General features: G+C 40.3%; 1 protein-coding gene across 5 annotated transcripts in view; it reads left to right on the top strand.

Annotated features, from left to right (window-relative positions):
* Window positions 1-23764, top strand: part of MBNL2 (muscleblind like splicing regulator 2) — a 157623-nt gene that overhangs the window by 101325 nt on the left and 32534 nt on the right. For 2 of the 5 annotated variants that reach the window (XM_061171061.1, XM_061171062.1), the window contains exons 3-7: window positions 2707-2871; window positions 10828-11028; window positions 14142-14405; window positions 21202-21255; window positions 21887-22040. In XM_061171061.1, coding sequence (XP_061027044.1) covers window positions 2707-2871; window positions 10828-11028; window positions 14142-14405; window positions 21202-21255; window positions 21887-22040 — 838 coding nt within the window. Of the gene's footprint in view, window positions 1-2706; window positions 2872-10827; window positions 11029-14141; window positions 14406-21201; window positions 21256-21886; window positions 22041-22755; window positions 23467-23764 lie in introns of those variants that run through there. The other 3 variants (XM_061171063.1, XM_061171064.1, XM_061171065.1) reach the window with 2 other exon arrangements.

The raw sequence follows: 23764 nt of genomic DNA, 5'->3' as shown, positions 1-23764 counted from the left end.
TCCCTGGATTTTAACTGTTGCTTATAAATAGGTTAGTACAGTGATGTAATTGAGTCAGATAAACCTAGATTTAAAATCCAGCCCTACCACTTACCAATTATATAACCTTTGGAAAGTTTCTTGATCTTTCTGAGTACATTTGCTGTTTTGTAAAATAGGGATCATTACAGCTGTTATAAGGAGAAGATGAGATAACCATGATTAAATTGTCTGGTACATGGGTCATCAATAATATACCTCACTCCAAGCGTGTAAGTAAGAACAGTCGGAAATTGTATTAATTCTCATGGAAAAGAAGGTTCCATCAATAAATTACTAATTCGATGTTGTGAATCATCTTCCATTGGCTGAAAATAGTTTATGTAGCTCCTGAAGAGTCCCAGTTGTATCAAGAGATGACAGCATTAACAAAAAAACCATATGTTTCTAGGCTAATCGAAATTTTTACCTGAAGCTACAAAGCATTACATTAGAAGACTAATGATCAAATTGACAATTATATGAACGAGCAGAATATAATAGCCAAACTGGTAGAAGTGTGGATGTTTCACAAACTCCAACTCCATTCTATGGAACTCTGCTTTCCCAAATCCCTGCATGAGGCCCTTTGCACATTTGTGCACATAGGCCCATACGTGTACCCTGTACACGTGAGCCTCTCTGGGTGTCATCTTCCGAGTGAACTGACTGTGTTTGAAGAGAGTTTGAACTGAGCTTGTCAGAGAGACGCCTGGGGAGACTTATCCTTTATACAAGAAATGTCACTCTGTTCAATTCTCCTCCACCCCTGATGATGGGCAGTAACTACGTCCCGTGACCACCTCCCACAATAGATGATAAGAATGTATTTGGACACCTGACATAAGGCAGCCAACCCAGAGACTGGTCACACTCCTGTGCTCTAGGAGCTGGCCCAATCCGAATGCTTTCTTGGAGATTTTATTTTAGAAAATCCAGAGACTTGGGCAACTGTCAAGGGAGGACAGAAAGAGAAGTAAAATAAGACATGCCTGAAGCAGGTTGGTAGGGTTGGAGGGACCCTAGGACATCACAAAACAATGAGCAAAGTAAAGTTAGGATTAAAACTTTACCTTAAAAATCTGCAGACAGAAGTAGATGGAGAGAGAAAGAGATTCCTAGACTGCTTTGACTTGGATTATTTTTTTTTTAACTTTTTATTTCGTATTGGAGTATGGTTGATTAACAATGTTGTGTTAGTTTCAAGTGTACAACAAAGTGGATTATTTTAAATTGTGGGTCCAGTTTGCCAGTATTTTAACAGTGGACCTTCCAGTACTTGACCCAAGATGTCTGTTTCCTCCCTTAGGATGCTGAATGAAACATCGACAATATGAACTTGAGCCTAAGGAGACATGCTGACCTTGCCCATTGTTACAGAATAACTTTAGCAGAAACGTGACCCATTCCTTCTGGGGTCCCCGGTGCCCGCCTCTGTGTCCTCCCTACAGAGGGCGGCACAGCCTCTCATGCTGCTAACGCGGGTTGATGAGTGCAGAGCACCAGGCTGAGCCCAGGACCCCTGTCTGCCCTTCTCCGTGGCAGTGTAGGAGGCTGACATTCGGGAGGGAGCCTGCGCCACCACAAGTGCAGCTGAAATGAGCAGGGGGCAGCGTGCGAACTCCAGATGTTTAGAATTAGGATGACTATAAACAAATTTGTTTGCCCAGATCCACCCAGCTTGCTTTTTAAAATTACTTTTATATTTGGTAAACAAACCCATATTCTCTTTTCTTGGTTGCAAATAAGACTAATTCTTTAGGGAATGACAATCCCCATACTGGTTAACACAGTTCGTTATTCTTCCTCCAGAAATTGCATAATTCACACATCAACATGATTCTCTCAGTTGGTAGTTTTGAAAACGTGGGTATTCAGCATAAACACTACCATTTGTGATTACTCTTCAAGACTGGTTTTAGGCACACCTGTCACCTCGTTAATTTTTTTTTTCACTTTGCCAACTTTAACATCCCGATGTTACTTTAGCTGTAAACACTCTTCACTACCTCATATGGTGACATTTAATTTTATACAACTGTCACGGGATTGGGGCAGGGACGTGGGCTGCAGCTTTCATGTATTATAGCAAACTGCTCCGTTGCAGGTGATTATCTGAGTTCATGCCTGGAAATTTCACCTGTGCATCAGTTACTAAGAAATGTCCGCTCCTATTCTACCACCGCCTCTTCTTCAATCATTTGATTTAGGGGTGTCTTCAGCCACCCTGGAGCACACATTTCAAGACCTTCTGATTACTTTCCCCGCTGCACAAATGTGGCGCATAATTATTCACATTTTGTCATCACTCCAGCACAAACCAACGTTTAGCAAGTTCAAAGCTTCCTTTTGATAAGTCACAATAAATATGCTCCTCTGCTGGCCTTCCACACTGCCTAGAAGGGTCCAACTTTACTCTCAGCACTCACGTTTCCTTAGGGTCTTTTGTCAGAGTTAGAATCCACTAAAAACAACAACATTTCAGGAAGCTTCTCTGTTCAACAGGTCTGAGCAAGGCTGATAATCATCTAATGCCTGATTCACCCCTTGTATGTTCCAACATACGTGTGCACGCATGTGCACACACAGAGATACACACCTTCGTATATAAGGAATGATTGTGAAATGGTTGACAACAGAGTTGAAAGCTACTTATGACAGTCCTAAAACCAAAACTCTTTCTTCCAGGGCCGTTGTTCAAGAGAGAACTGCAAGTATCTTCACCCTCCAACACATTTAAAAACTCAACTCGAAATTAACGGGAGGAACAATTTGATCCAGCAAAAAACTGCAGCAGCAATGCTTGCCCAGCAGATGCAATTTATGTTTCCAGGAACCCCACTTCATCCAGTGGTGAGTACATTGCATCTCATGATGGGCTTGATGATGAAGGTGTTGGTACAGGCAAGGCCACGTTGACCTAAAATGGTGTCCCCCTACTTTGTCTCTTTGGCTACCATTAAAGCAAATAGCTTTGAAGCTAACTAGATGCTGCAAATAGGGGTTTTTAGATTATTTAAATGGAAAAACGCATGTAGAAACTGTAGGCAAAGATAATTTCTAATCAATATCTGGGAAATCTGTGTCACTCCAACTCTTTCTCACCAGTAACCTCCATATTTGAACCATCTTAGAAGGGCAATAGTTCTACATTCTCATTTAGAGTATGAATTGATGATCTATGCAAAGAAGAGATTCTGATGCCTAAAACATTATTAGCAATGCAACAGATAGATTATTTAGTTCAATGGTATCATTTTAAGGAAGGGGAAAATGAAACCACAGAAGTTAATGGATTTACCCAATGTCCTGCAGCTAATCAGTTGTGGAGCTGAGCCTGGACCTCAGACATCTTGACCAGGGCGCTTTCTGCAGTCTGCTCCCCCTGGAGCCTGGCAGAGGCCTGAAGGAGGGCTGCCTAAGCCACCCACGCCTCACGTCTCAGAGGCCTGCAAAGGGTGCAGGAGCTGAGGCAAGGCCCACAGGATTAAACACCCAGGGAGTTCAGTCTACGAATACGTACTGTGTCATATTTTCTCCCTGATTTCACAGTGTTTGAAAGTACTTCCTTAAAGGTCTGGAAATTGCTCTAGGAATGAGGCCCTGAGGGAAAGGAGTACATTTTTTGGCTTTAGTGAATTTCGTTTACACTTGTAAATTTTTTGTCAAAAACAAGCTAATTTTTTAAAAAACAAAGCCAGTGAAGTGAGTGAAATTTGCTCTTTTTTTAAAAAAAGGTACATACACAAGAGATGATTGTTTAAAAATCAGTCCTTATTGTATGAAAATTCTATGTTATTGAAAGCTGCTAAATGAAAAGGGATAGATACCAGGGAGTTACATTTTCTTGTTGTGCGTCCATGAGATGAGATGGGGAAGGTGGGGTTGGTCCAGGAAGAGGGGAGAGAATCTGGGCAGATTTTTGGCAGTTCTGCTTGTCTCCAGGTTTCTGCCCAAGAATAGCGGCACAAAGTAGCCAGGAACCAGCTCTGCCCAGAGTAAAAATAAAAAGTGCAGGTGCAGGGGACTCCAAGATAAATCAGCTACAGTCTTGTGGGTGTAGACAGACTCAAGGAAAAGGCAACGTAAGATTCAGGCCCAGGGAATTATGATTTTGGATGAGGCAGGAAAGGCTGCTTGGAGGAAGTCCCAAATAAGTACATCCTAAAGGATGAGTAGGAGTTATCCTAGATGTAAGGACAACACAGGTAGAGTGCTGAACACATTTAACACCAAATACAGGCATTTAAGTGGATCTACTTAAAACCATTCACATGTATAATTTATGGTTCTCTTTATTGATATACACGTATAAATTATTTTATTAAATTACCTAAATGCTAAAATAATTTAATTATACATATGAAATGACGTCTATGGGAATAAATTTAGAACCACCTAGGTCAACATAGCAACAGTGCATTATATCATTTTAATCGTTCACTTCTTATTTACTTAGAATTTGTAAGGATTGACCCTGGTACCCAATAATGGCAATGTTAATAAGAAAATTCCATTCCTGTTATAAACTATTAGTTGAATTTTCTTCAAAGTTATGTTTATGTATTGTCTCATATATTAATTAGAAGACAATAATCACGATTACTCTATGAAGAAGGAATATTACATTTAAGTATTTTAATAGAGGTTTTTAAATCGCAAGAAAAATTAGAACAAAAAATGTAATAAACTTAAAAATCATTAACTCTACAAACAAATAACTTCAGAGTCTCAGGAATGAATTAGTGACCTAATACAAGGTAGTAGGCCAAATAATGGCCCTCAAAGGTACCTGGAAATGTAAAGGTCACCTTACAAGGAAATAGGGTCTTTGCAGATGTGATTAAGCTAGGCATCTTGAGATGGGGAAATTCTCCTGGAATAAATGCAATCACAAGCATCCTTATAAGAGAGGCAGAGGGAGAGTTGACACACATACGGAAGAGGAGAAAGGCAATGTGCCCGTAGAGGCAGAGACTGAAGTGATGTGGCCACTAACCAAGGGATGCCAGCAGCCACCAGAAAATGGAAGAGACAAAGAATGGATTCATCCCTAGAGCTTCCAGACGGAGTATGATCTTGACTTTGGCCCAATGAAACTGATTTCAGACTTTCGGCCTCCAGAACTATGAAAGAATAAATGCATGTTGTTTAAGCCACCAGGTTTGTGGGAATTTGTTAAACCAGCCACGGGAAACTAATACATGCAGAAATTGCTTAAGACAAAGAAATTGATAAACATAAAGTAGCCAGCACCCCTCCATTTTTAGGTTTCCTTCTTAGGTAAACTTCTCTAAAGAGCTATGCATATTTTTTCCACTCCATTTATCTCCCATCTCCCCTGAACCCATCCGCTGAAATCTCTCACCAGTGACCTCCATGTTGCTAAACCAATGGGCACTTCTGCTTTTATTGTATTCTTTTGACCTCTTAGTAACATGCAATCAATCTCTCCTTTGCGGAGCACCCCTCGCTCTCTGATCGTTCCTTCCTCCTCTGTCTCCATTGCCCATTCTTTTCCTCTATTATATGTTGAGGCTGCTATACGTTGATGTTCCCAGTGCTGGACCCCTCTCTCATTTACCCTCTCCTTCATGGTCTCATCCATTTCTGTGGCTCTGAATCATCTACAGGCTGAGAACTCCCAAATGCACGTTCCCAGTCCAAACCCCTCCTCTGAGTCCCAGGTTCAGGTATCCAGCTCCCTACTGGACTCACCTTCAAATTTCTCACAGGAACTTGACATGTTCAAGACCCATTTTTTTATTCTACTACACTTCCATCTCAGTATGTGCAACCAGCAGTTTCAAACCAAAACCAAACAGATTCTCTCACATCCAGTTCATCAGTAAATCCTGTCATATGTGCCTTCAAGCCCATCTACTTCTTCTCCCAGCACCCTCGTCTGAGCCGCCATCAAGTATTTCAAAATACTTTATAAGCTGTTCCCTCCTAATCTCTCAAGTTCCACTCTTGCTTTATTCCAATGTATCCTGCACACAGCAACCGGAGGACTCTTTTAAACACATAAAGGCATCATACAAAGGCCTTGTAAAGGCCTTTCTTACAACCCTTCAATGCTTTCCCATTTCACTGGAGACAAAGCCTAAACATGTAACCTTGACTTTATCTATAGTGTCATCTGTGATCAGGTCCCTTCCCAGCTCACCAACTCATTCTGGGCCACTCTTCCTTTATCCACTGAGACCAAACCAAACTTTCAGTTCTGTGAACACACAGAGCTCTTGTTTGCCTCAAGGCCTTTGCTTTCGCTGGAAGTTTCCTACTACTCTTCACGTTTTAACTTCATCTTATTCATAAGGACTCCAACTCTATCCCCTGCGAGCCACCACCAATCTCTGTCATTACCAGTGAGGCCTCCTCATTTCTGCTTATCCATAAAAATGAATTGTCATTTTATTTCTTTGTTCTTCCCCATTAGGGTTTAAGTTCAATAAATGTAGACACAGTGTTCTGGCACCATGTCTGTACCACCAATGAATATTTATTGAATGAATGAAAATGCAAACTATTCTTTCCTCTTCTGTCTCAAATTCATTACATTTGAAAAGTCTCATTCACCTTATTCCCCCTAGCAGTTTTTCTTTCTCCAATTCCTAACAGAGTGTAACAGCAATTCTTCCTTCCCTTCCCTTCCCTTCCCAGCACACTGCCCCCAACCTCTCACCTCCCACACAACCTTCCCACGTACACTCAAGATAAAGCAGCAGGTGGGTAGCCTTTAGTAGGACAGGGATTCAAGAGCCTATGCAATCCAGTCCTTGGGGGCAAGGTCTAGTGTTGAGTATTCTGTGCTCCAGAGATGCTTCCGGGAGTAAAGGGAGAAGGCTTAAGAGATGCCATGTTTTAGGCCTTTCAGTTTGAGTGCCAAATACCTACCGTTTGAAGTCAGAGCTTTCTAAATGTATGAGCTCTCACGCTCTTGTTTTAAAAAGTCAATTGACTACGTTTTAGAGCCATAAAATACCTCAGGCCACTTAGTCATTCCTCCCCAGCCCTGATCCTTCCTCGCCACTACAAAATATCAAAGAGCATGTGTGCACATGTGAGTGTGGGCTCTTTGAACCCGGACATACTGCTGTAAGGTACTGAGAAGGAAGAGTGGAGAGTGAGAAACACAGGCACGTGGGGTGAAGTCCAGAGCGAAGATGGCAAGACCGGCATCTCGGACACGATTTTCTTCCAGAAGACTCTCTGCAGCTCTTGTCCTCTGGCCTCTCTCACTGCAGTTCGTGCTGAGAGATGAGGAGGACCAAATGGATCTCGTCTCAGACCACCTGGCAACAGCCCTCCTGCAGGAACCGCGGGGCCGGTTCTCCCGAGCCCTAGCTCGTGGCCTTCCAGCAGCAGAGTCACCTGGAGGTGCTACCCTTCTCTTAGCCACCAACTCAGACGCAAGTTCAGACATCAGCCTCAACTCCACCTGGAGACTTTAACTTGAATCCAGGATCTGAGACCCACTTTTCCAGGCAGCTGTTCAGAGCAGCCCTAACCTCCTGCCTGCGGGAGGCCCTGGCTGACTGCGGGACGCGGCTCCCCACCAGTGCTCACTCCGTACGCTTATGTCTGTAAGGGCAACTCGTGTTTTTGTTCCCTCTTCTGTTTTAAGAAATTACCAACGAAATCTAGTAAGTGCAGAGGAGTAAAAACAGTCCCAGGCTGGGAGCCAGGGGTCCTGGGTACTTTGCCTTGACTCTCTGCCTCGGCAGCGCTGACCTTGGGGAATCCATGTAGGCTCTACTCTAAATTGCTTTCACCTGGAAGACTGTGCCGTTCTCGCTGCCACGCTTGCTTCTCGCGGGTATTGAGAAGATTAAAGAAGACACCGTGTGTGAGAATGCTTTGAAAACAGCCGAACCTTTCACAGATGTAAGGTATTACTGTCAATGATAATAATAATAATAATAATAATATAGTGCCCATCTCTGAAAATTACCATAACTGTATTTTTTTTTTACTATTCAACTTCAACAAAAAACACTCTAGATAAAAAAAAGGGAAAATATCTAATTGAATCTATCTTCATAAAGCCTATGAACTTTTAACTTTCACATGAAAGAAAACACAGACTTTCCCAACCTATATTTCAAAATAAAGAAGATATTTGCTATCATTTAGTAAGATTTTATACCTCTATTATTATATTGCTATCCTGACTACATTCCTGTTATAGAATCAATGGACAATTTGGGGGAAAAAACCTTTATTAATACTGATTTTTACACTACTAATGATAGCTGCTATTTCTTGCATTCCAACCGTGCGCAGTCTTATAAGAGAGAACTAACACCTTGCTCAGCCCAAGTCTTTAAGCTAAGTAGCTTTACTTCCCTTCTGCAGATGAGAAAACTAAAGTTCAGAGAGGTTGATTTCCTGCCCAGGGTAAAGATTAGTAACTGGCCGAGCTCAGGATTTTGAATTCTTGTCTCCCTTTGTCTAATATTTGTGTTTTTACTTTTAAATAATACTCTCTGTGACCTATATGACAGCTATCATCAATAAAACAAACTGCAACATTCATTTTCGACCATTAAATTAGATGAACAAGGAACAAAATTTGGCTAATGGCGAGAAATTTGTTGATATCCAAAAAGGTTTTGGGAAATGGGTTTTGAGGTTCTGACAGCCCATTGACAGTCAAGGTACAACCTGAATGTGTGTCCCTACACTGACCCAGGCTTCAAATTATCTAAAAGGGAGGGAGGTTGGGAATTTGCTTCAACAGAAAGTCAAAAATGGAGACGTGGGGAGGGCTCTAGTTTCTAAATGTTTACTTCGATCATTAGTCTCTAGATTAAATTACACTACTAGTACTGGTTTTTCCTAATATTTATTTTCACTCCTCATCTATGACAGTTGTCCCCAAACTGGGCTGCACATCAGATCATGTAGTAAATTTTTTTTAATGCAAATCTCAAGGACCCTGCCCAGACATATTGAGTCAGAATTTGTGATATCTCTATTTATGAAATTCCCCTCAGGCATTTCTGATATAGCTGGTTCTTTGAATCACTGATCTGTTGTGATTTATGACCTTTCAGAATTGATTTTTTTAAATCCTAACATTATAGAGCCCTTATACCATTTAAATCACTTGGCTTCTTTTCAACGGTACTAAATTATAAAAGCTACAGTTACTGAAAACCACAGCGTTCTATAATTATGACTCAAATGGGTTGAAAATGGAAAACATTCATGTATAAAACTCTGTAGAAAGTCAAGGAAGAAAAAAAATCCTAACTGCCACCAATTTCCCATGTTAAGACCTCATGAAGCAACTTTCCCCCAAAGTGAATTTTATGTCAGAGCCATAAAGATCTAAGAGCCCCTCGTGAGAGTGCAGCAGCAGCCCTCTAAGACCATTAGAATCACCTCTTCCATCCCTCCCCCGACCAGCCACTTCAGTGAAGCCTTTCAGCCTCTCCAAGAACTCCCCGCACAAACTATTAATAATTCACTGCTTTCTAACATCGTTTGTAAAAGATACTTTTCCATTATTGCTGTCAACAAAAAACTTAATACACACAGATTATTATTTTTCCCATATGTTCAACAACTCAGAGCTATAAATAGACAACAAGAATGTTACCCACAATGTACAAATAGAGAAGTAGCATGACATGGCCAACCACATAGTTCAATATGAGAAAATTGCATTAACATGTGATTGCAAATACCTAAAAATAAATAGGGTAAAAGTCATCCAATAACTAAAAACAAACAAAACCAACAAAAACTATTCAGGTCCAATTCAGTGCAAAGTTTATTCTAAGAAAAATCTTTAGCATCTTAAATTTTTAACATCAGCTCTTTGAAAGTGAAGCAAAAGTTTGTTGTTCTCTTAAATGTACATTTTTAACATTGGCTCTTTAAAAGTGAAGCCAAGTTTGTTGTTCTCTTAAATGTGCATTATTTCCTTTCTGAAAGGCATATTTTCAGGTGAAGCTTTTGAAAACAATCATCCCGTCAACCCTCTAATATATTTCTTCTTATCCCTGGACAAAGAGTATAGTGATAGAGAAATTTAGTAAGGAACTCTATGCCTTCATCACTGCTGCGTTGATTTTGTGACCTGGGAAACCAAAGCAACTTTTAATGGCCAATGGAAAAGTTCAAGCCCTTCCGTCCCACCTTTCAGGAAAGGAAGATTGGATCTAGACATAGTTGAGCTAGAGCAAGAAATAGCAGGTCTAGATGAAAGCTGCCTATGAATTTTGGGGTTATATATGCTAGTGATAGAATATGGAAACATACTGGTAAATTTGAGCAAAATAAAACACCAAATAATCCCCACTTTTTGAGAGTGTATAAACTTGGTCAGTCTGAAAATCAGTCTATAGTCAAGGGTTTTTCTTTCTTTCTCTCCCTTTGAGAGACACATAGGAGAAATCAAAGATTATGAGTCAGCATTCCCTAAGTTTGACTGCCTTCTTGTTGTAACAGTCAATAGTTTGGAATGATGAGCAATTAGAGTGAAGTTATTCTTTTCTTTTCTTGAGAACACTTTCATGGGAATAAAAGTTTAACCTGGTCCCTGTAGTTAGGTTTCTATGATGTTCTCCCATGTGTTTGTACAGTTTGGGGAAGAGAGGATCTGTATGGACTTCATTTTTATTAAGCAAAAAACAGAGAAGCTTAATGAATTTTCACAGTTCAGCATTGATCTATGCAACTAACACGAAGAGTCTTGTACGCAATGAATGAATTTTGCTCAAATGACACTTGCTGGTGATTTTGAAAAGTTTTCTTCTAAAGGAATCTTTGTCTTGTGTTATCTTCCTTTAACAGCCCACTTTTCCTGTAGGTCCCGCAATAGGGACAAATACGGCGATTAGCTTTGCTCCTTACTTAGCGCCGGTAACCCCTGGAGTTGGCTTAGTCCCAACGGAAATTCTACCCACCACCCCTGTTATTGTTCCCGGAAGTCCACCTGTCACCGTCCCGGGCTCAACTGCAACTCAGAAACTTCTCAGGACTGACAAACTGGAGGTACTTCAATTATATTTGTGGTTTGAGATACATCTGTGGTAGAACTGTGCCTCTATGTAAGTGAATGCTTGTAAGATATTAACTCAGTCTTGCAAAACAGCCATGCGCACACATTCACCTAAAAGCCATGCATTCATAATTCTATTGTTTGAATTTAAGGTCGAGTAGAAAGGAAATTAGTCTGTGGGAAAAGAATAAGTTTAATACAAACAAAAATCTGTTGTGTGGAATGTGTGTTCAGGGCCAAAATATGTAACAACCAATGGAACATTGAATCAATCACTATGCAGGCCACGAAGATGGCTCCCAAGGGCTCCAGCTGCGCCAGGCATGAACCTTTGCTGGATCCTGGAAAGGTCTGGTAACGGGCAGGTTAGGAGGCCAGCAGCCAGGACAAGGGGGACACTCAGGGACACGGGTGGGAGGACTTAGGACTATGACTACTGACTAAGTGGTATGATCATATTTCAGTATTTGAAGAACTAGTACGGCTGCTCTAGCATGTTCCAGGATATCAGCCCCAGTTATGTAGAGGTAAACAGGGGGAACTGGAGCCTGGGAAAAGCTAATTATTGATTTGAGATATTTTCTTTAACTTAAATTCAAGTGATCTACAAAAGTCAAGAAAACACAGACTTAGAGAACAAACTTGTGGTTACCAGGGGGGGAAGGGTGGGGGGAAGGGATAGTTAGGGAGTTTGGGATTGACAGGTACGCACTGCTATATTTAAAATGGATAACCAACAAGGACCTACTGTATAGCACAGGGAGCTCTGCTCAATATTATATAACAACCTAAATGGGGAAAGAATTTGAAAAAGAATAGATACATGTGTATGTATAACTGAATCACTTTGCTGTACACGTGAAACTATCACAATGTTGTTAATCAACTATACTCAAATATAAAATAAAAAGTTAAAAAATTCATATATTTATAAAACATAATTCTTAAGTCATGAGTCAAACCAACTCACCTGTACTTTACTAGGTAAAATTTCTCTTTAATCAGTTAGGGCATTCATCCATTTATCTTAACTACTGTATCCTATGACATTTAATAGAGCATTGTATATGGGTGTGTAAAGGGTCTGATAGATTTTTCAAAGAGTTCCTTTAATTCAACCACCAGTTAGTTGTTAGGTGATATATATGTATGGTTAGGATGTACACTGTGCTTTATCTTGGATCATCTGAGAATGTTCTTTCAATGTGCATTTGTTTAAACATTTACCCAATAAATATTGAAAATGATAAAATGTTGCCTAATATCAGCTTCCATCTGGAGTATATAGATCCCCAAATGAAAAGACAATAAACTCCCATCGCTACTGTTTTGATCAAGACTAACCCTGTGAATACCGAACAGACCTTTCATGGGACTGGAAAAGCGTTTGGGGCTCCACCTGGTGGACCCATGAAGGTTTCGTGTTCAGTACGTGACCGTGTGGTTTAGAAAACAAATTAAATCAGCTGAGTTGGGAACAAGTTGTCCTTCCCAACAGGATTGGTAGACAGAGACATATGTAAAACTGATTCACGAGGACTTTAGCAAAGCAGCTTGCAATTCATTTCAAACCAGGAATGAAGTCAGCTGCACACAGAGCCCCTTGGTAAATGCCTGATGGCTACTCTACACCCCAATGCAGTCTTAGCCTGGAGTCATTCCACTTACAGAGGGAGGCATACTCAGAATCTGTGGGAACAGTTTAGTAATTTTTATTTTGTACATTTTATGAGCTAAAGATGGAATGTTGGATAATATCCAAAGTAGAAGGAAACAATTAATAATTTTGTGATTTATCTGTTTACCCTTTAAACTCGCTTGGTCACTGGTCAGTGAAACTGTATTTCCCAAGTACTTTTGACTCTCACAAGGCTTGAATGTCATGTCAATGACCCTTCCTGTAATGTCACTAATGATAAAGATGTGAACCACCACTTGAGCACATCAACTTTGGATGTGGAGCCTGAGAAGAAAATAACTTACAATTTTACTAGTAATTCTTCCCTGATAATGATATTTATAAATATAAGTATTATGTATATATGTTATTTGTGTTACTTGACGCTATCGGCATTTAGGGCAAGGTTAAGAATACTCTTTAAATTCCAAAGAAAATTTTCTTTAAACAGTAAACTCCTGATCCACGAGAATTCTCAGAGGATGGAGCATTGCAGTTACTTGAGATTTCAGGATAATTAAGGATTAAGGAATAAAAAAAAGAAACAATACATCAACACTTCAAACTCTATCCTACTTCCCTCCTTTTACTTCTTTCCCTTTATCTCTTCCCATATTTCTCTCCGTTTTATTTTGTATTTTTACCTTCTTTCTGTGCTGTCAGAAATAATAATATTGTGACTTAAATGAAAGTCTTGGTGTCTTAGATATCGTAGTTCTTCTAATTTATGAGTATAAGCATATGTTATCTTTGTGGAGCAGGAGAGACCTATGGGAAAACGGGAGTATTCACATTCACTCCAGCCCCACTTCCCATCCTCAGAGAGGAGAAACAAGTTTGTCACGTCGCCTTATTCTTTTAGCAGTTGTGCAGCAATGACCTTGTGGCTTGATCTTTGGTGAAATAATCCTTCCATGTAAAAAACCTGTAAAATCCCAGAGTTCTCATGGTAGAAGATGTGGCTATATATAGATGTCCAAATTTTATATACGTGTGTGTATATATATATACACACATATATAAACTCTCCAAATTACTATATATATATATAATAAACTATTCTTTCTTTCCTTTCTTCCTTCCTTCCCTCCCTCCCTCCTTTCCTTCTCTAAATAAATAAATAAATCGCAAGAACAATGGGGGCCTTGTTGATTTAACTGCAGATTTTGACTTTCTTAATATAGATTCGCACCCCAGAAAAGAAGGCGAAGTAAAACTCAAACTATTTTGCCCGGGATTCCAGTTACTTGAGTCCTGGATAATCGAATGTTTATTGTAAATGGCACAAAAGCCACCATTAAAAGAAAGGAAAGGCATTTATTCCTTTTCTTTTTTTTTTTTTTTACATCGTGGCTGCGCTCGCAGAGGTAGTTCCCGGCGGCCCTGGGGCCTCCTTCTGCATCGTGTGCTCTTCTCCCCGTGTCCTAGGTCTGCAGGGAGTTCCAGCGAGGAAACTGTGCCCGGGGAGAGACTGACTGCCGCTTTGCACACCCCGCCGACAGCACCATGATCGACACAAACGACAACACCGTAACCGTTTGTATGGATTACATAAAGGGGCGTTGCATGAGGGAGAAATGCAAATATTTTCACCCTCCTGCACACTTGCAGGCCAAAATCAAAGCTGCGCAGCACCAAGCCAACCAGGCCGCGGTGGCCGCCCAGGCAGCCGCGGCCGCGGCCACAGTCATGGTAAGTGGGGCGCGCGCGCCGCGCACCTTCCCCGGCCCGCGAGCCCGGAGCCGCGCCTTCCGCGCGGGGACGCGCACGCTCCCCAGACCGCTGGCAGCGGGGGACGGCTGCTGTTCCCGCTGCGCCGCTGCCTACGTCCTGTCTCGGTTGCCCCCGTTTTGTTTTGTTTTGTTCTGTTCTGTTCTGTCCCTCCCTCCTTCCCTTCTGCAGCACAATAAGTAAACCCCTCAGGCGGGCGCAGGGAACGCGGGGCGGGTGCGAGCGCCCTTCCCCACGCCCAGCTCTGCTCGGAGACCTGACACGGGCGGGACCGGCCCGGGCTCCTCGCAGAGCGGGAAGGACCAGGGAGGCGGCCCAGAGCCCGAGAGAGACAGAGAGAGAGAGAGAGAGAGAGAGGGAAACAGGGCGGGAGGCCTGCGGCGGCGGCTGCGCATCACCCGCAGCGCTCCCGAGAGAGCAGCCCGGAGCCAGGAGCCCGCGGCCGGCGGCCCCCGCTGCCCGGCTCTTCCCTACCCCCATCTTTTGTCCCTCTTCTGTCACTTATCACAAAGGCCATGCTGCAAACGCTCTCTCCCTAAATGAAATTTTATGCAGAACATCAAGTCATGAAACAGCTGAAGATGGAGCTGTAGGGCTGGTGCTTGGGGAAAAAAAAAAGGCCTGGAACCCAGCCTCAGGTCCCTGAGTCGCTGTCCTGGCTGAGGCCCCACCCCAGACCTTGGGGCTCTGAATTCGAATTCTAAAATATCCCCAGGTGTTTTGTATACACAGTAACATTTGAGAAGCCCCTACCTAGAACACTTAAATTTAGCTGTATTCTGGGATTACCTGAGGGATCTTGAAAGGTTCTAACATCAGTCCCTTCCCCCAAGTTTCTTATTTAATTAGTTTGGATGTGGCCTGGGCAGGGGCTTTATTTATTTATTCTTTCTTTCTTTATTTATTTAGAAGCTCCCAGTTGATCCCAGCGTGCAGCAAAGTTTGAGAACGACCACACTGGCCTGTAGAATTAATTTGTTTTCATGTGAGATCTCTGGCTTGACAGAATCTATTTTAATATATGATAGGCACTGAGCGTCCATTCATTCAAAACATATTATATAATGAGACCTGCCGTGCATCAGGCACGTGCTGGCTGGAAAAAATAAATTAGGCAGCTTTCCTTGCCCTCGGGGAGCTTGGAGTTTAGTGCCTGCGATAATGCTCCTCCATGACACAATGGAAATGCATAATGGGGTCCGGGGTGGAGGGGGGCAGGAAAGACTCAGTGGCCAGTCATCCCTCGCGGAAGACAGATATGGCTTCAGAGATGAAAGGTATAGTTTAAAACACACTGGTCTAACTAGCGACCACCACTTCATACACTAATGCCTGATCAGAATGCAAGGGTAGCTGTTATACACCAAGTTCATATTACTCAACATTCTTTCCACAAATTTTTTTTTTTAGAGAATGATTCATTTTATTTTAATTTATTTTTTTAGAGAATGATTCGTTTTATTTTTTATTTTATTTTATTTTATTTTTGGCCACACCACACAGCTTGCAGGACCTTAGTTCCCGGACCAGGTATTGAACCTGGGCCCTCGGCATGAAAGCACAGAGTCCCAAACACCGGACCGCCAGGGAATTCCCTCCACAAATGTTTATAAGGCCTGACCCAGTGATAAGCAACAGGGACGCAGAGAGGAAGGCACAGAGCCTGCCCTTACGTCATCACTGCTTAGTGTGGCCCGTGTGCTTATTCAGACCTTTCCAATCTCAGCTTATTTCCAAGTATCTTGAGCACTGAGTCCTTCATCTCTCTCACTGTTTCTTCTCAGAGTCCTCGTCCCTTTAGTGTTTTTTTCATCACTGGACATAACAGTGATTTTTCTGTGTGTGAGTTTCTATATATGTGGGAATGTTTGCATCCACATAAGAGAGTCAGGACAATATAGATGAATTCTCCCCTTTTTGTTCTCATAAAAGAGTGGTTTTCAAAACTGATTATAATTAGGAGCAAGGGGTGAGGGACCTGTAGGGAAGATGAGAATAAATTGGTCACTGAATGCTGATGAAAAAGGAATTCTTTTAGAGAGCAAATGAGGTCTTCTATCCACTTCTGCAGTGTGGAATCCATCTTACCATCCACTTAGTGAAGATCTCATCCTACCGAGAAGTAAAGTGTTTTTCACTGTAATCATTCTTTCAGGCCAGCCCAAATTTATTCTAACTGGTGTGTTGATCGCTGGGCACAAAGAAAATGTTTTTACCTTAAGCGAATGTTATAACTCATAACTAGGTATCAAGGATACCCCCAAGGCTAATCAGAACTCTGGTTGCAAGAGACAAAAACTTTACTAGATCATTTAGTGCCCTCCAGGAGAGTAGAGGTAAAATAGGGCTCAGGGGTAGATGGATCCAAAAACTTGAAAACCAGTAGGTCTCTCTCTTTTCTTTTTTTCTGCTTCTCTTGGTATATCAGCTCCATTCTCTAAGATCAGCTTCTCCAGACAACACTGACCATGGCTTTGGACACCTGTAGGGACACATTCTTACATCTCCTGACAAGAGACAAAAATAGTATCTATACCATCTCTAATTAGGAAAAAAAAAAAAAAAAATGAGCCACCAGGGTCATTTTGGTGGTTGTCCTGTGGTGAGAGTAATAGCATGCCATGATTGGCTCAGCCTGGATCACGATGGCCATCTCTGGCCACTGGGATATGAGATGAGGTTCTGGGACTATGAAAAAATTAGTCCCTATACCTCAAATACCTGTTAAATACAAAAAAACACTGGTACTAATAGTGACCTTTACAGCTGAGCCCTGAATTTATCTGAGCCTTGATTGATTTATCCGGCTGTTACCTAGAAGTACCAATTCTAACATCTGCAGTCAATATGTTCTTCAATCACTGAAGGAACAATGCACCTAGAATATGTCAATGGTAGATGACCTGGGTTGATGGAGATAAGAGAAGAAATGGCCATTTACACAAACAGCCCGGAATCTTTAAATCAAGATTCGACTCCTCTATGTGCCTTTCTGTGCATTTTCACATCATTTTCATCAAGATGCACAGATGTTGTTGCAGTGGATGTCAGTGTATTTAGTTACCATAGTTTCCTAGATTGTTACCCTGTGCCCAGATTTGGAGTTCTGATACTTCAGGTGATCTTGCAGCACCGTCAAAGACAACCCAAAGGAATGTAGTTTCAGAACAAAAGCGTCAGCTTCTTTCTGACAATGACATGAAAATTACTGAATCTGTCATGTCTTTTTAGTTGAAGCGAGAGGCTCATTTGAAACCAGTCTAGTTGCAGCTGGATGAAGTCAAAGTATTCTTATTCTCATAGCGAGATTACTCAGTACACTGAAGAAAAACTATTATTTCCTTATTTAAAAGAACAAATGGGAGTGATGATTGCAGTCAGAAGATATTAGTATTCCATTCACCTGGGTTCCATATCTGAACACCAAGAATTTCTGTAGTGGGATTTTTATTACTGTCCGGGATTTCCCCTTCTTTGGCTTAACTGGACCCTGAAAAGGAATTGAAAGCTTTGATTCCAGAAAAAGAGACATTTCTTTCCTTTAGAGCCTTAATCTTTCGCACTGCCTCTTAAAACATGAGCATCACCCTCATCAGAATTTTTCAAATGTAAAAATAAGCCAGCCAGAGCTTCTCTTTGGTAATTTTAACACAAAGCATACCTGATCTTCAAGTCAGCAGTCTTTCTTCACGCACGCACCAAAATGGGGCTACACCAGGAGATACTTATTTTGTAAAAGGAAACAGGACCAGCTGCCATCAGCTAGATAAGTGTCAGTTGTTCAAGAAAACACGTACGGGAACTTTGAATCGCATCCTACTCGTCCACATCCTTTTCTTCCACATTCGAGTGGCAGCTCTGATTACTGTCGTCAGCATTTCCTGACTCCTCAGGTTTGGTCCTTGCCTCTAATGCCGGGCCCTTGGTTGGCTTGCCTTGACTTGAAGTTGGCTTGCTCCTTGATCCAGAAAATGAAAAGCCTGGCTGTATGTATATAAGGCTGGAGAAAGCCCAGAGGGGGCAAAGGATCAGAAATGTTGGTGAAGCCAGCAAGAATGGGTGCCCAGTGCCTGGCACACGGTAGGGGCTCAATTAAAGAGAACCTCGCTCTCTGCATAGGTGCCTAAGGAAGCTCCCAAGGTGCACCGGGCTTGGGGATCTCTCAGGTCTCTTTTAAGCCTGAAGATCTTTCAATATAGGTAAACATATGCCTGCAGCCACATAATACCTTCTAAAACAGAACATCTGTCTACTACAAAGCCACATTAGAACATGATTATTCATCCATACAGTTTTTAAAAAACATTCTACACATGTGCCTCAAAGTGTGAGGGGTGCAAGATATTAATAGGTACACTCGACCCTCCAAGACCTTAGTGTTTCCTTGAAAGGACAAGATGTTTGCATTTAGTAAAGAAAACCCCAAATAAGGAGCGGTGGAAAGGGAAATGCTGTCACTGTCCAGCTCAGTTTAGGGCTCTCAGCTTCTTTAAATTCCTAGTTTATTATAATTTCTGTCGAAATTGCATTTCATCAAACTAAGATTGGAAAAAAAGAGAACATTAACCTTTCAGGTGTCGATCCTAAGGAGAAATACTTAATATTTCTTTTTTCTACTTGGAGACTTCATTAAATGATGCTCTGTTAAATCAAAATTTTGTTCATCAATACCAGCCTGTGGAGACATAATCACTCTTCTAGTTAGCATATCAGAAAAGATCAACCCAATAGCAGATTGGTTCTATAACTCTCAAAGACTGGAAAAGTGAAGGGAAGAATTGAAACCAGAAAGTTGAGGCCAAAATGATTTTGAGTTTAACCATCCGGTTAATGTTGTTAGTGGACTCTATGAGAACAGGCTATGCAGCTTTATGTAGTTAGTACAGACTAATATAAGCAAAAAAATTTTTTTAATTTTTAAAAATTGCATTATCTAGCAGTGTAAAACTATACAGGAATGAAAGATTTTAAACAAAACTGGTGTCATGAAAGTTACATCATGGCAAACTGACATTTGAGGAAAGAATATTCAAAGAGGCTTTCTCACTGTGAAGCTTGTTGGGTTTTGAAAATGTTCACAATTCTGCCTGAAGAACAATGATTTCATGTTATGTGATGGCCTCTATCCAGACTGCCTTCCAAAGCAGCTTCTCCACGGGCCAGCCTGTCCTCTACCTGTAGTCCTTTACGCTTTATTGCTAGTCTCCACCCCGCTCCACCCTTAGCTCTTTCCTTTACCTCCTATCACCTCCATACTTTTAATCCTGAGTCTTCAAATGATGATGAACAGCTCTTTATTGGCCAAGGAAGATATCATTCATTGTTTCCCATTTTGAGGGTTAAATACTATCCCATTTCCTTTCAAATGCCATAGCTGTAACTCGGAACTTTAGAATAAAACATTTTGTCTTTATTGTGCAAACCTTAGGGATTTACCTATTGTGCTAAACATAGAAAATGGGTATTTCATTTCTTTTGTTTGCATTGGAGCTATTCCTTTGAATTTCTTTATTGTCATAGAATTCCATCATAAAATTTTTAGATTTTTTTTACAACAGTCATCAAGGAACAGGAAAATTTTTTCATCATGGTCTAAATCAATCACTATTTATTATTATTTCATCTGTTTAAACGAAACTATCTGCCCACAAGTATGGTTATAAGTTAAAGATATTATTTTACTTCTAATAGTCCAAGCAGTTCTTTGCTATCTTTTAGCTGTTTGCTATTTTTAGCTGTTGTACTTGTTCTAGCCAAGAGTTTCCCACATCTCGTTAACTGGGTTGGTCACTGATTATACTTAAAAGTACGACTAGAATTATTAAATATAAATTATTTTGATACCTGAGGACACTAAATACCCTTTAAAGGGTATTTTCTTAGTGTAATCTGGTAAGTTGTTTGCGATAAATTGAATTAAAATTTCAAATGTGGTGGAAAACAGAATGGATGATAAGTTAGTCATTAGAAACCATATGATGGAATAAAAGCAGGAAATTTGAGAAACCTACTATGCAAATTCAAAACTTGTTAAGTTTGGAGCCTTATTCCACGTTACCAGATCCACACTAGCAAAGTGAAGAGAAAAATTGAGACAATTATCCACATAATTCAGACAAAAAACTAAGATCCAAACCCAAACAGTTTTGCCTAAATAATCTTGTGTTTGAATATTTTTTTGCCTGAATTGTTTGTCTCAGTTTGCCGCTTCATTTTGTTAGGCTAGATCTTCATTAAAAATTATTTTTATAAAAGTTAAAGATATTATCTTTTTTTTCAACTTGGATCTTATAACTTGGATGTTATACGTAGTGCATTCATTATTTTATATTTGAAAACTAACTTATCAGAAGTTCTTCAATCCTGTGGCCCTTAAAAGTTTTGCATTTTTTTCTGAAGCAATGTAAAAAATGCTTATGGTATGTATGCAAGCTGCTGTTTTAATTAACTTTCCTGAATTTCAAACATCTATATTTTACTCTCTTATATGCTTTTAACTAAGGTATAGTAGATGCATTTTTGCTTCAATACTAATTTAAGGTGTAATATTCATTTCTTTAGAGAACATTTTTGTTGTTGTGCATGCCTAGTGTTTTGTACGTTGTATATTGCATTCAGAATATTTTTTTCCTTCTCACCTATCCACAATGCAATGCCGTTCCCATGATGCACCTCTGCTTGCTGTTTACCTGTATGTTAATTCGCTTGAATCCCATTGGCCCACTGCCATCATGTGCTCGCTGCCTGTTATTAAAAGACTCAGTCGACTGCCAAAGCAATGAAGCGACCTCTCGAAGCATCTGTAGACCTGGTACTTTGACCTTTCACCTTTCGCTTTGCATGTAGCTTTTCAGAGAACCATCTGAGATTTGTATTACTTGTAAAATATTGGTTGCAAACAATCATTACTATTAATTAATGAAAAAAATTCAATAAGGTGTTTAGCCATCTCATTTTCATATGTAATATGTGGAATAAATTAATCCTAACAAATTTTAATACCTTTTCCAAAAGAGTGAAGCAAATTTAAATTACTTGGCTTGGAAAAATGCTCATTATAATTCTAATTAACCCTTAAATTCAAGAAATTGCCATTTCGTTAAGGAAGAGAATAGGTATTAATAATAACACAAATGCTTCTTTCCCCCCTTAGACTAGTTTAACTCATTTTAAAAGCTGAAGTCATTTTTCGTTGTTGTTGCTTGATAGCTTTTCTTTTCCTTAGTTAAGATGCTACCGTTTTGGATTACAGAAATCATGCTTTGCTCTCGGTAACAAACTCTCACTCATTCGACTTTGCCGCTGTTTAAATTAAGGTGCATGGCAGACGCATCTCCTTAGCTGTCATTTTTTTAAAGTATGTTGCAATTGATGATCTCTGTGGACGCTGAAGGTGTGTTCACTGTGAGTTATACACATCTTATCCAATTCTTCACTCATAGGCCTTTCCTCCTGGTGCTCTTCATCCTTTACCAAAGAGACAAGCACTTGAAAAAAGCAACGGTGCCAGCACCGTCTTTAATCCCAGCGTCTTGCACTACCAGCAGGCTCTCACCAGTGCACAGCTGCAGCAACACACGGCATTCATTCCAACAGGTATGTGCCCTGACAGTTCCAAGTCCTGTGTCCGTGTGCCCTCCGGTCATGTGCTTTCTTCTCATTCCTTTAAGCTGTTTGGTGGCATCTAGTTTGCTTTTAAAGGTACGATAGATACAGCCTGAAACTCATCATTGTCCTAGCTATCTAGATAATTTACCTTGCTTGGGACAATAGCTAAAGACTGTTAGGATTCTAAAGCCAAATATTTTATAGAGTTAAGCGACAGTTTGAACCCATGAGAAGCAAACAGCTGTTAGGGCTTTTGGTTTCTTGTATTTACACAAGCTGTGTAAAAATTGTTTATGTAAATAAGACCTCTTATGTGTGACAATTGAAATTTGTCATTAACCCTGAATGACCTAAAAATAGCAATTCCAGTAAATACTAACCTTTTTTTTTTCCTATTCCTATTCAGAGCACTAAACAAAACAAAACAAAACAAACAAACAAAAAAAGAGGCTATTCAAATTAAAGCAATCCTCTACTCATATTTTTACATCCATTCTATCTCTTTTGCCATCCTTCTCAACTTCCACCAAGTTCACAAATATAGAGAACTCTTATCCTCAGTTTCTAAGCCAATGCCTGATAATATTAGGTGCTAAGGTGCTTTAACTCTGTCATCCTACTAAGAAATGAATTCTGTTAATCACAGAATCTTGAAGTTTAAAGGATTCTTAGTGATCTCCTCATCCAATTGATTGTTTTACAGATGAGAAAGCTGAGGCCCCCTAAATGTGCAGTGACTTCCCAAGGTGGCACTACTAAAGAGAAAAAGACCTAGAACCCAGTTTCCCTGTGACCAGTTCGATGTACATGACATGACACCAGCCAGCCTCCATAGGCGGAGGCCAGAGTCCTCCTTTAGAGCTTGGCATAAAACATCGGATAAAAGTGAAGAAACAAAAGTACAATGCACGCCAACCCTCCTCTGTTGTTTTACCCACCTCCCTGACCACAGACCTACATACACCATATACAAACACAAAGAGTCACCATAAATGACTGGGGTTTTGACCTTTTAGTCTGAGCTAAAAGAAGGGATAATATTTGCAAAATAAAATTTGCTGGAGTGTCAAAAATAAAAATAAAAAAAGAACCAGGGAGTGACTTAGGCTTTAGTGAGAAGGCTGTCCATTGAGTTCTTAGTCTGAAGTCAAAATTTTCAGCCCATGACAGTGGCTTGAAGGTCAATCTAGGTGAATAACAATCTTATCCAAAAAAAAAAGCGTATTGATCCCAATCCACACGGGTGGACCTTTCACGTTTATTATCCATTTTCTTAAATCCTGTAGCATATCAGGAATTAACATAGGAGGGAGCTGAATAAATATTTCTATCCTATTCTTTATATAAAATCTACACTTTGAAATGAATTATTAACCTAACAATATTTATATTGTAGTAAAAATATAAATTACATTAGTAAAGTGGTTCTTAGTATATAGTTTTCTTATTTTAGTTCTGCTCTTCTCTTAAAATAAATAGACTCATAGACCTGTAGAATGAGTCTCCAAATCAGTAATTATTGGGGCTTCAGTCTTGTCCTATGACAACCTTAATTAGTGACATTTCAGTACAGTTATAGCACAGCAGTGATTGTACTTGTAAACCACTTGATATAGCATGTTTCTAAAATAATTACTAGAAGGTAAACTTATCTGAAGGTCCTGTGTGATTTCTACAAGTGTCTTATTTGATAGACCTTGTCACTAGATATT

The sequence above is a fragment of the Eubalaena glacialis genome, chromosome 16, assembly GCF_028564815.1.
Source record: "Eubalaena glacialis isolate mEubGla1 chromosome 16, mEubGla1.1.hap2.+ XY, whole genome shotgun sequence".
Lineage (NCBI taxonomy): Eukaryota > Metazoa > Chordata > Mammalia > Artiodactyla > Balaenidae > Eubalaena > Eubalaena glacialis.
This window is presented reverse-complemented; position numbering and strand designations above follow the sequence as displayed.